Source organism: Schistosoma haematobium (assembly GCF_000699445.3).
Source record: "Schistosoma haematobium chromosome Unknown HiC_scaffold_279, whole genome shotgun sequence".
Taxonomy (NCBI): domain Eukaryota; kingdom Metazoa; phylum Platyhelminthes; class Trematoda; order Strigeidida; family Schistosomatidae; genus Schistosoma; species Schistosoma haematobium.
In genome coordinates, this window is record NW_026137071.1 from 19,437 (window position 1) to 31,909 (window position 12,473).

The following is a 12,473-nucleotide window of genomic DNA, read 5'->3' on the forward strand; positions in this document are numbered from 1 at the left end:
GAGAGCAGCAAGCAAGCGTATTTATACAAATATTTACAATCGATATTGTCATAGAAAATTTTTAAACACTAATCAATGAGTTCATCAATTGACCTATTTGCACATCTAATTGATAGTTCATCAATTGACCTATTTGCACATCTAATTGATAGGTTCATCAACTGACTGCTATTCAAACATTTAATCGATCAGTTCATCAATTGACCCCAATACAAATATTTAAACATTTAACCAATAAGTTGATCGATGCGATAAAATTTAAAATAAGAGTTTGGGGATCTATCGTCCCCAACAAGACCTGAAAACTTAGCCCAAAGAAACCAGGTGACTTGCACCAGCTCGTAACAATGGTCATATCTGTATTAATTTTCATAACTATTTTCACAGGCGGCTTTTTCGTTGACCGAAAAGTAGTTCAAGGTCATTGGTTGTCGTAGCATCACAACGGTAACTTTCGAAAAATGCACGAATGTTTGAGAGCAAAATGTCATATCCTTGGTTGGTGTTCAGTGATCGTATTTAAGTGTTTAGGAAGCCCATATTGTGGAAAAACATCAATTGTTCAATCATTTTGTAGTGGTGGCCGGGACTTCCCAAAGAACTACCTTATGGTAGCTATGATTATTCAAATAACATTAAGAACTCCAGTCCAAGACGGTTGAATTCGCTGTAAAAACAATGACAATACCAGAAGTGGATGACAGCATCGTGCGGTAAAGTGAACAGTAAAGAACTTATTTCCTAGGAATTGTTCTTATATAATATCCCAGGCAAAGAAGTTTTCAGGATCCCATGAATCATTATGTAGGACATTAATTATTTTTATAAGGGTAGATTAATATGACCAACCTTATCGTTGTTGTTTTTGATGTAACTAACCAGGAAAGTTTCTCCAGTGCAAAGCTTACCCTGAGAGAATTACGGAAACCTAATAATATACGTATACCGGGTAAGAGTACTTTCTTATCATATACCTGGCTTTTAGTCGTTCTTGTGGGGAATAAAACAGACCTGAAAGAGAAGCATATCAACAATGTGGAAAAAGCCCGAGGGTTAGCGGATGATCTAGGCATTCCGTATTTCGAAACTTCTGCTGTAAGTCCTTATTTTCGGTTTATATGGCATCTAGTGTGCACCATTCGTAGTACATACTGATTCAGAAAACATCTTTTAAATATGTATTCCCATATCATGAGTCATTCGGAGTTTAAGTTTTTAATACATTCATCTATCTGGTCTGATATGCTACCATAAATGCCAGTTGTTAGCAGGTTTATATCCAACAGATGAATTTCTTATTTAAAAGAAAGTGGAGAAGTAAAATAACTCAGCCAGGATGAAAATCTAAAGGGTACAAGGATGAGCATATCAGAGTTAGTATCTCACTAAAAAAGCAGAATAGTGATGGAAAGATGATAACTGGTACTTAAAAGAGTGCAAACATGAATCCAAAACAATTCAAAAGATAAAATATCAAAATTATTCAGGTTTTAGAACCACTACACAACGACCCATTCGAAATTCCAATGAATCCGTAATAGCTAATGGAAAATTTGTGAAGTATGGATTTCTGAATGCCCGAATGTACATACATACACTATTATTCTATGATAATTATTTTCGATACATTAAATACTGGCAGAAGGATTTGCCTGTGTTCACGACTACACCTTCGAAGTGTTGAATTATTCGAGTTTAATCAGAGTTAGCAACCTTTACTGGTATACAATGGTCATCAAGATCAAGTACTGTTAACTGATGTACGAATGTGTGCAATGAGTTGATCTTTTGCTAGAAGCGTTCTTTTTATTTATCTCTGTTATCTAGTCGGTTATATTCGCTAGCGTTGGTAACAAAAAACTGACAGACGTAAACTGCTTTTCGCCTCATTCTATGATATATATACTACTTGGGATACATATAAAGAGATATTCGATTTTACGAACAAAACGTATCATGCATTTTTCCGGTGTTTTGCCCGAAAGTCAGCATCAAGGTACAGATTTTAGTAATGGAGCTTGGAGAGCGATTGACTTGTCCCAAAGTATTTTGTGTCCGTTCTAATGATTAAGTGACTTTTGTGGTGCCTTACAGAGATTGACAAATCTTTTAATATTGTAAGTAAATTGGGTGATTTTTAGGGAGTTTTGTATGTATACCTATAAGACAATTCGAGGTCTTATTTAGGGGTCAATAATTACTTTTTTGTTGGTGGAAATAAGTACGCGAACGTATGTCATGAAATTTCATTTTAAAATATTTAGGATGCACTAACCTTACCTCCTTCAAGATGTTTCTTGTGTCTAACAATACAATTGTCCCATTTCTATCTTGAATGTTCAAAATATTTATAAAATTCCCCATAAATCATACTCTTGCGCTGTCCATAATCTGTTTTTCCACAATCCCAATAGCCCCAAATTTTCTCTAGAATCGAGTTCATACGTGGATTCCCCGAAATTTCACAAGCAATCATCGGAAAAATAAATTAGTGATCCAAAAGCAAAAGGAACTCGAGATGTTCGATATTTACCTTAACGTAATAAGTCGATGACTGTCTTGATCTAGAAGCAATTTCGCAGCCTTCACGGCTTGCATTAGAATGTTTGATTCTTTTAGAATGAGGTACTAACTTCAGTAGGTTGTCTCTATAAACAGCGATCAAAACTTCATGAATATTTTACAGGCATTTCTTCAAGTTTCACCGTAAACCATCATAAATCTCTTCGCGCGTTTATTAAACACATGATATTTTGTGATAATTGTTTTAAAACTTTCAGAAGGAAGCAGTTGGTATTGATGTCCCTTTTCTACATCTCATTAAGGAATATTATGAACTGTACAATGATGCAGTCAATGACTATCAAACTTTAGTATAATTACTATATATATCTTCAATTGATGTAACACGTGTTTTTTTTCACTGACGGTTGGGATGTTTGATTCTATGATGGTTCTTCAGTGAGAAACAGCTTTGAAACATTTAAGCACTAAACTGCAGTAACCTTAAAGTAAATGAATAGTCTTTGGGTGATAATGATGCCCATATTAGGTTGTGTCTATTTCCATAATAAAATGTGAACCCTAGTTGTTGCTGAACATTTTATTGTATTTATGATGTTAATTTGATCGTTTTAAATGCATATTAGAGACAAATGCCGTTACATTCATGTCCTGTATTCAGATAAAAAAATCGACATTCATGTAGAGTTAAAAACTGATAAAATACTGTGTACATATTCATTTTGCGAATAGAAACAGAAAAATCATGCATCGCCAGTTATACTTGTTTATTTAGAAATCAAAAGGAGGAAAACCGTATACATCGAACGTTCTAAAACTGTTTTTGTTTATAATAAATCTGGTGACTCATTGACCATTATTGTACAGTTCAGGACATTTTAATCCCAGTCCATGCCCCTCACATTAGCGTAGCAAAAGAGAAGTTGAAGATGAACGAGGAATAACATCAAATACAATTAAATGCTAGGAAAAAAAGTTACCTAATGGAACAATAAGATAGAAGACTAAAATGATGTGAATTCAAGTTAAGTGTAGTTATAGCATTATTGGTTGATGATGAAAGCAATAATTACGTGGATACATTTACACAGAAAATCATGCAGACGAGATAATATAATGAGTTAGCTACAGGTATATTTAGATGACTTCAACTCCTCAGTAAATATCTTGAAGTAGCAAACGAGTTCATGAAGTAAAATTAGAAGTCACCAATATTATGATTAATCACCAAATCACAAAGTTTTTAAAACGATTGTTTAAGGTTTATGCTTAAAATGATATACAAAACGAGCTAACTATGCTTGGGATTAAGTGTTATGTGGAGTATGTGAATTTTAAGTCATAAGTATATATGTAAACCTTAAACATTTCATTTATATAATATCATTAAAGGCTGTTGGTAGGAAGCCTCGGATCTAAGTTTTGTGGTGGTTGACACACGTTTGCTAAACACATATATATTTCTAAGGGAACTAATGTTCCTATAGAGTTCTGAATCGACGTCAGTCATTGACGCTATCAATAACTTATTCAGACTACAATTAACCCTTTGTAGAGTTAGGATATCCGCTCCAGCCAACCCAAAGTCTACATCTATAGCTTCCTAATGATCGCCTACGTTAGGTTTAATCACTCAATCTGAGTAAAAGGATTTTATTGTTTTACTTTAGTTAATCTTATAAGCTACTCTAAAAAGCAAGAATTGATAAGTCATGTAAAATTACAAGTACTATGATCGTTTGACAAGAAATTTGTATTTGCTCAATATGATTATTTATAATTGGATTTAACCAGTCTGTTTGAATAAAGACTCTTTATAATCATCAGTAAATACCATAACCGCTGAACGAATAGGTGGCTATTTGTGGTAAACAAGTAATACATTTACTGTACAATTAAATATTTTGTGATCCACTTAAATCTGTTTTACATTACAACAACTTAAGATTCGAGCTTTCATTTGTCTTGTCGAAGTTCAGGATTTGCAGTATTTCGTAAGATCTGTTGAGGATAGTGTCCTCAATATCTGACTCCAAATAATAATATCCCGTAACTGAGTATTTTAGGTAGGCTTAATCTCCTAGTAGAATTGCGAATTTACTCGAGATTATTAAAAAGCCTGAACACCAGTTATAGAGATAGTTTATTGTTAATGAATAATAATAATCCACAAGCGTACGGTGAGCAAGCACACGATGAAACAGAGAGAGTGTGTGAGTCTGTTAAAAATCCATATATATTTGAGAGTTAATCGGGTGTGGATAGATTATCGATTATCTGAACATTGAGACCAATAGGAAGATAGCTTAAGCGTTAATGTACAGACATACTTTCGATCATACACACCGAAATTAACATAGTGAATTGAGTCTGAGTTACAATGACTAGATAAATGATACAGTAGCCAAATGGGCTTGCCACATAAGCTCCCATCCAGAACATTGATGTTTTTATGTACCAAAAAAAAATTGGATTAACATCTATGTTCGACAAAGAGATAAAGAACGGAACTGTTTTTAAAATGAAAGTACAACTCAATATGATGAGTAAGCGTAAAATTGTAATAACAGCTTGTGTGTTGAAACGTTTCATATCGTATATACAAGTGTATATTTAACATTAATGAATTGTATAAAGTTAAAATGTAAGCATAATGATGATCCGTGGGGCCAATAAAAAAATAGTAATCAAAATAAAGTAGGATTTTTATGTGTTATAAGAGTAGTCTCAGGATTTGGTCTAGATAAATATAGTGGTTGCTACATACCTATCTGGCCAATGTACTCTTCTTCCTGATCTTGTTGTAGTTTGTGCTGCTGCTGAACTTTGGTTTGAAGTGTTGCTTGTTGCAGGTAGTTTGAATGGTGCTTGCTCTGCTGCAGGTTTAGACGGTTTTACAGTTGTCTGTTTTTTCCCAAAAATATTTCGTCTCATACCGAAAGGTACAAAAGGGCGAGTTTTACCTGTTGAGGTATCACAAGTTAAGGTGTCCTTGTTGTTTATGGGGATGTTTTGGAATAATAATTTCGTTTCCTTAGACTGCAAAAGCTTTTGTAGCTCCGTACCGAGCTTTTGATGTTTTGCCATTTCTTGATAGTCTATATCAGGGATCGAGAAGGTATTGATATTTAATCTCGATAGTGCATCTGCTGCCTCATTTGCATTGCCTTTAATATAGCGTATATCAGCTGCAAATTGTGAAATGAATTCTAGTTGACGAATTTCGCGCGGACTATATTTATCATGATTGTGCATCAAGGACTTAGTTAGGGGTTTGTGATCAGTATATATCGTGAAAGAATTGCCTTCTAACATGTAGCGAAAGTGTTTGATGGCTAAGTAGATAGCCAACAGTTCTCTACCGAATGTGCTATATTTTGTTTGCGTTGCGTTTAGCTTTTTTGAGAAAAATGCAAGGGGTTGCCATTGTTCATTGACACGTTGCTGAAGTACAGCACCTACTGCTACGTTAGAAGCGTCGGTCATTATTGCTAAAGGTGCATCAACCTTTCGTCGTGCGAGTAATGCCTCTGTGCTTAAAGCGCTTTTCAACTGATCAAATGCTTGAATTGCTTGCGGTGTCATTGCTAATGATTTAGCTCGTCCCCTCAATAAATCAGTTAGTGGTTTTGCTAAGTCTGCACATTTAGGGATAAAACGTCTGTAAAAGTTGATCATCCCAAGGAAACGTCGTAGTTTCTTGAATGAATCAGGCAAAGGATAATTTTTGATAGCTTGTGTTTCCTCAGGAGCTGGTTTAATGCCTTGCTTATCAAGTACGTGACCTAAAAAGGTGAGGGATTGTTTTCCGAACTCACATTTGTCAGGATTGACCGCTAACCCATACTCGTTTAGCTTCTCAAAAAGCATTTTCAGATGAGTTAGATGTTCATTTTCATCTTTGCTTGCTATCAGTAGGTCATCTATGTAAGCATACACAAACGGTAAGCCCCGTACCACTTGGTCAATAAAACGCTGGAAACTTTGTGCAGCATTCCTTAATCCGAAAGGCATACGGACGAATTCGTATAGTCCGAAGGGGGTAGTAATGGCTGTTTTAGGAACATCGTCTGGATGAATTGGAATGTGATGGTAAGCACGGACGAGATCAATTTTTGAAAAATCGACACGTCAGATAGGCTATGAGTGAAGTCATGCAGATGTGGGAGAGGATATCTATCTGGTATGGTCCGGCTGTTGAGAGCTCTATAGTCACCGCACGGTCTAACTTCGGGAGAGTTTTCTTAGGTACCATATGGAGCGGTGATGCCCACGGACTATCGGAGGGGCGTATGATGCCCAACTCAATCATTTTGTTGAATTCGTTCTTTGCGATAGCCAGACGAGAGGGATCAAGGCGTCTTGGACGTGCGAACAGTGGTGGACCCTCTGTCTTTATGTGGTGTACGACGGTATGCGTCGGTTTGTCGTGTTTGAAACTCGGTCGTAATAAATCTGGAAACTGATTAAGTAAATTGACGTATTTGTCGTTCTCATGATGAGGTTTAACTAATAAATGTATGGAAGTCTCATTTGATATAATCCCTCTAATTTCCTTACTCTGTTCGGCAAGGACAAGTTTCCTATTTCTGACGTCTACCAGTATTTTGTGGAATTGCAGAAAATCAATGCCGATTATAGGAACGAGGACGTCCGCTATGATGAAACTCCAGGAAAAATTAGATTTAGGACCGAAATTTAATTGCAACCGCCTTTTGCCGTACGCCTTGATGTCAGACCTGTTTGCAGCTTGTAGTTTTAGTTTGGGGTCAGGTGTGTTTTTCTCGAGTGCAGTAGGTGGTACTACACTAACCTCTGCCCCAGTGTCGACTAAAAACTGTGTGCCGGTTCTTTTGTCTGTAACATATAATAGACGACTGTCTTGAAAGTTGTGGTCTGTGAGTGCAGTCGTCATTAACCTACGGTCTTGACGTTCCTTTTTCTGTGTGCTTGCAAAGTTACAAGGCGGAGTACATTTTCTAGCTTGTTTGCCATATGTTCTATGGTACCAACAAATGTTGTGTCTAGTAGTGCTTGGACTACGTCGTCTACGGCTTGTGGATGTTCCTCTACGCTTGCTGTGGGAGGCATTCAATAATTGGATCTGAGCTATCTGTTTCGTAAGGGTATCAACTGATCGTCGTAACTCGGCGATCTCGTCAGCTGAGCTTGATTGGATTTGAGATACAAGGTGAGTCTTGGACCGTTCGTAAATTCTGTCGGCTATGTCTGCTAGTCTATCAAAATCAACGTCTTCGTCTCCAATTGCTAGTATCTGTTGAATGTTTTGAGGGAGACGTCTGAGCCACAATTGATATAGTAGACGTTTGTCTACTGTCCGATTTCCTAATAAGTTTGTCATGTGGCGTTTTAACTGTGACGGTGTATTGTCACCTAGCTCCACGTTGGCTAAAAGTTGATCAATTGTCTGTTGGTCGGTGAGAGATGTGACACGAATGACCTCTCTTTTTAGACAATCGAATGGTGAGTCAGGATCCGGCTTAAAAATGACATCCGGCACTTGTTCAATGACGTCATCTGGCAGCAGTGAATTTGCATAACTAAATCTCGTACTCTGGTTTGTGATTTTGTTTGCTACAAAAAAGCTTTCTAAACGAGCAAACCAGAGTCCAGCCTTTCGTGGATTAAAAATGGGTAAAGGTACAGAGATGGCACCCACGGAAATAGATTTAGATGAAAGGCTTAGCGAATTATCAAGTGCCATGATACGAAGAAGCAATAGTAATAATAAGCCGAGGATTGTAATATACAATATGAAGAGAAATCAAAAATAACAACAAGAAATATATATAAGACTCACCAAAAAGAAAAACTGTCACTTTTGGTTTAAATATGCGAATATACAGCAATAATTCCAAAGGAACAATGTTATCGATGGATTTATTATGACTGTTAATGAATTGTTAATAATTGTAATAGTAATTCCAATGTGAAGTTCTTTAAGATACGCTTGGAGAGTATGCAGCAGAATTCGTAGAGGAATGGTGTGTGTTCTAAAAGCGGTTCACCAAAATGTTGAGGATAATGTCCTCAATATCTGACTCAAATAATAATATCCCGTAACTGAGTATTTTAGGTAGGCTTAATCTCCTAGTAGAATTGCGAATTTACTCGAGATTATTAAAAAGCCTGAACACCAGTTATAGAGATAGTTTATTGTTAATGAATAATAATAATCCACAAGCGTACGGTGAGCAAGCACACGATGAAACAGAGAGAGTGTGTGAGTCTGTTAAAAATCCATATATATTTGAGAGTTAATCGGGTGTGGATAGATTATCGATTATCTGAACATTGAGACCAATAGGAAGATAGCTTAAGCGTTAATGTACAGACATACTTTCGATCATACACACCGAAATTAACATAGTGAATTGAGTCTGAGTTACAATGACTAGATAAATGATACAGTAGCCAAATGGGCTTGCCACATAAGCTCCCATCCAGAACATTGATGTTTTTATGTACCAAAAAAATTGGATTAACATCTATGTTCGACAAAGAGATAAAGAACGGAACTGTTTTTAAAATGAAAGTACAACTCAATATGATGAGTAAGCGTAAAATTGTAATAACAGCTTGTGTGTTGAAACGTTTCATATCGTATATACAAGTGTATATTTAACATTAATGAATTGTATAAAGTTAAAATGTAAGCATAATGATGATCCGTGGGGCCAATAAAAAAATAGTAATCAAAATAAAGTAGGATTTTTATGTGTTATAAGAGTAGTCTCAGGATTTGGTCTAGATAAATATAGTGGTTGCTACATACCTATCTGGCCAATGTACTCTTCTTCCTGATCTTGTTGTAGTTTGTGCTGCTGCTGAACTTTGGTTTGAAGTGTTGCTTGTTGCAGGTAGTTTGAATGGTGCTTGCTCTGCTGCAGGTTTAGACGGTTTTACAGTTGTCTGTTTTTTCCCAAAAATATTTCGTCTCATACCGAAAGGTACAAAAGGGCGAGTTTTACCTGTTGAGGTATCACAAGTTAAGGTGTCCTTGTTGTTTATGGGGATGTTTTGGAATAATAATTTCGTTTCCTTAGACTGCAAAAGCTTTTGTAGCTCCGTACCGAGCTTTTGATGTTTTGCCATTTCTTGATAGTCTATATCAGGGATCGAGAAGGTATTGATATTTAATCTCGATAGTGCATCTGCTGCCTCATTTGCATTGCCTTTAATATAGCGTATATCAGCTGCAAATTGTGAAATGAATTCTAGTTGACGAATTTCGCGCGGACTATATTTATCATGATTGTGCATCAAGGACTTAGTTAGGGGTTTGTGATCAGTATATATCGTGAAAGAATTGCCTTCTAACATGTAGCGAAAGTGTTTGATGGCTAAGTAGATAGCCAACAGTTCTCTACCGAATGTGCTATATTTTGTTTGCGTTGCGTTTAGCTTTTTTGAGAAAAATGCAAGGGGTTGCCATTGTTCATTGACACGTTGCTGAAGTACAGCACCTACTGCTACGTTAGAAGCGTCGGTCATTATTGCTAAAGGTGCATCAACCTTTCGTCGTGCGAGTAATGCCTCTGTGCTTAAAGCGCTTTTCAACTGATCAAATGCTTGAATTGCTTGCGGTGTCATTGCTAATGATTTAGCTCGTCCCCTCAATAAATCAGTTAGTGGTTTTGCTAAGTCTGCACATTTAGGGATAAAACGTCTGTAAAAGTTGATCATCCCAAGGAAACGTCGTAGTTTCTTGAATGAATCAGGCAAAGGATAATTTTTGATAGCTTGTGTTTCCTCAGGAGCTGGTTTAATGCCTTGCTTATCAAGTACGTGACCTAAAAAGGTGAGGGATTGTTTTCCGAACTCACATTTGTCAGGATTGACCGCTAACCCATACTCGTTTAGCTTCTCAAAAGCATTTTCAGATGAGTTAGATGTTCATTTTCATCTTTGCTTGCTATCAGTAGGTCATCTATGTAAGCATACACAAACGGTAAGCCCCGTACCACTTGGTCAATAAAACGCTGGAAACTTTGTGCAGCATTCCTTAATCCGAAAGGCATACGGACGAATTCGTATAGTCCGAAGGGGGTAGTAATGGCTGTTTTAGGAACATCGTCTGGATGAATTGGAATGTGATGGTAAGCACGGACGAGATCAATTTTTGAAAAAATCGACACGTCAGATAGGCTATGAGTGAAGTCATGCAGATGTGGGAGAGGATATCTATCTGGTATGGTCCGGCTGTTGAGAGCTCTATAGTCACCGCACGGTCTAACTTCGGGAGAGTTTTTCTTAGGTACCATATGGAGCGGTGATGCCCACGGACTATCGGAGGGGCGTATGATGCCCAACTCAATCATTTTGTTGAATTCGTTCTTTGCGATAGCCAGACGAGAGGGATCAAGGCGTCTTGGACGTGCGAACAGTGGTGGACCCTCTGTCTTTATGTGGTGTACGACGGTATGCGTCGGTTTGTCGTGTTTGAAACTCGGTCGTAATAAATCTGGAAACTGATTAAGTAAATTGACGTATTTGTCGTTCTCATGATGAGGTTTAACTAATAAATGTATGGAAGTCTCATTTGATATAATCCCTCTAATTTCCTTACTCTGTTCGGCAAGGACAAGTTTCCTATTTCTGACGTCTACCAGTATTTTGTGGAATTGCAGAAAATCAATGCCGATTATAGGAACGAGGACGTCCGCTATGATGAAACTCCAGGAAAAATTAGATTTAGGACCGAAATTTAATTGCAACCGCCTTTTGCCGTACGCCTTGATGTCAGACCTGTTTGCAGCTTGTAGTTTTAGTTTGGGGTCAGGTGTGTTTTTCTCGAGTGCAGTAGGTGGTACTACACTAACCTCTGCCCCAGTGTCGACTAAAAACTGTGTGCCGGTTCTTTTGTCTGTAACATATAATAGACGACTGTCTTGAAAGTTGTGGTCTGTGAGTGCAGTCGTCATTAACCTACGGTCTTGACGTTCCTTTTTCTGTGTGCTTGCAAAGTTACAAGGCGGAGTACATTTTCTAGCTTGTTTGCCATATGTTCTATGGTACCAACAAATGTTGTGTCTAGTAGTGCTTGGACTACGTCGTCTACGGCTTGTGGATGTTCCTCTACGCTTGCTGTGGGAGGCATTCAATAATTGGATCTGAGCTATCTGTTTCGTAAGGGTATCAACTGATCGTCGTAACTCGGCGATCTCGTCAGCTGAGCTTGATTGGATTTGAGATACAAGGTGAGTCTTGGACCGTTCGTAAATTCTGTCGGCTATGTCTGCTAGTCTATCAAAATCAACGTCTTCGTCTCCAATTGCTAGTATCTGTTGAATGTTTTGAGGGAGACGTCTGAGCCACAATTGATATAGTAGACGTTTGTCTACTGTCCGATTTCCTAATAAGTTTGTCATGTGGCGTTTTAACTGTGACGGTGTATTGTCACCTAGCTCCACGTTGGCTAAAAGTTGATCAATTGTCTGTTGGTCGGTGAGAGATGTGACACGAATGACCTCTCTTTTAGACAATCGAATGGTGAGTCAGGATCCGGCTTAAAAATGACATCCGGCACTTGTTCAATGACGTCATCTGGCAGCAGTGAATTTGCATAACTAAATCTCGTACTCTGGTTTGTGATTTTGTTTGCTACAAAAAAGCTTTCTAAACGAGCAAACCAGAGTCCAGCCTTTCGTGGATTAAAAATGGGTAAAGGTACAGAGATGGCACCCACGGAAATAGATTTAGATGAAAGGCTTAGCGAATTATCAAGTGCCATGATACGAAGAAGCAATAGTAATAATAAGCCGAGGATTGTAATATACAATATGAAGAGAAATCAAAAATAACAACAAGAAATATATATAAGACTCACCAAAAAGAAAAACTGTCACTTTTGGTTTAAATATGCGAATATACAGCAATAATTCCAAAGGAACAATGTTATCGATGGATTTATTATGACTGTTAATGAA

At 37.3% G+C, this 12,473-nt stretch overlaps 2 protein-coding genes across 2 annotated transcripts; one reads left to right on the forward strand and one right to left on the reverse strand.

Moving 5' to 3' along the window:
* The first annotated feature begins 383 nt into the window (after window positions 1-383).
* RIC1_2 (WD40 repeat protein) lies at window positions 384-2,907 on the forward strand. The gene is made up of 4 exons (XM_051212697.1): window positions 384-611; window positions 649-949; window positions 986-1,095; window positions 2,781-2,907. Exons 2-4 carry the CDS (start codon window positions 841-843, stop codon window positions 2,877-2,879), a joined length of 318 nt encoding a protein of 105 aa, XP_051064033.1. The 5' UTR covers window positions 384-611; window positions 649-840; the 3' UTR covers window positions 2,880-2,907.
* A 1,748-nt stretch (window positions 2,908-4,655) lies between these two features.
* Window positions 4,656-9,792, reverse strand: MS3_00004732 (uncharacterized protein). The gene has a single exon (XM_051212698.1). The coding sequence runs from the start codon at window positions 8,246-8,248 to the stop codon at window positions 6,632-6,634; it is 1,617 nt and encodes a 538-aa protein (XP_051064034.1). The 5' UTR covers window positions 8,249-9,792; the 3' UTR covers window positions 4,656-6,631.
* Between the last annotated feature and the right edge of the window lie 2,681 nt (window positions 9,793-12,473).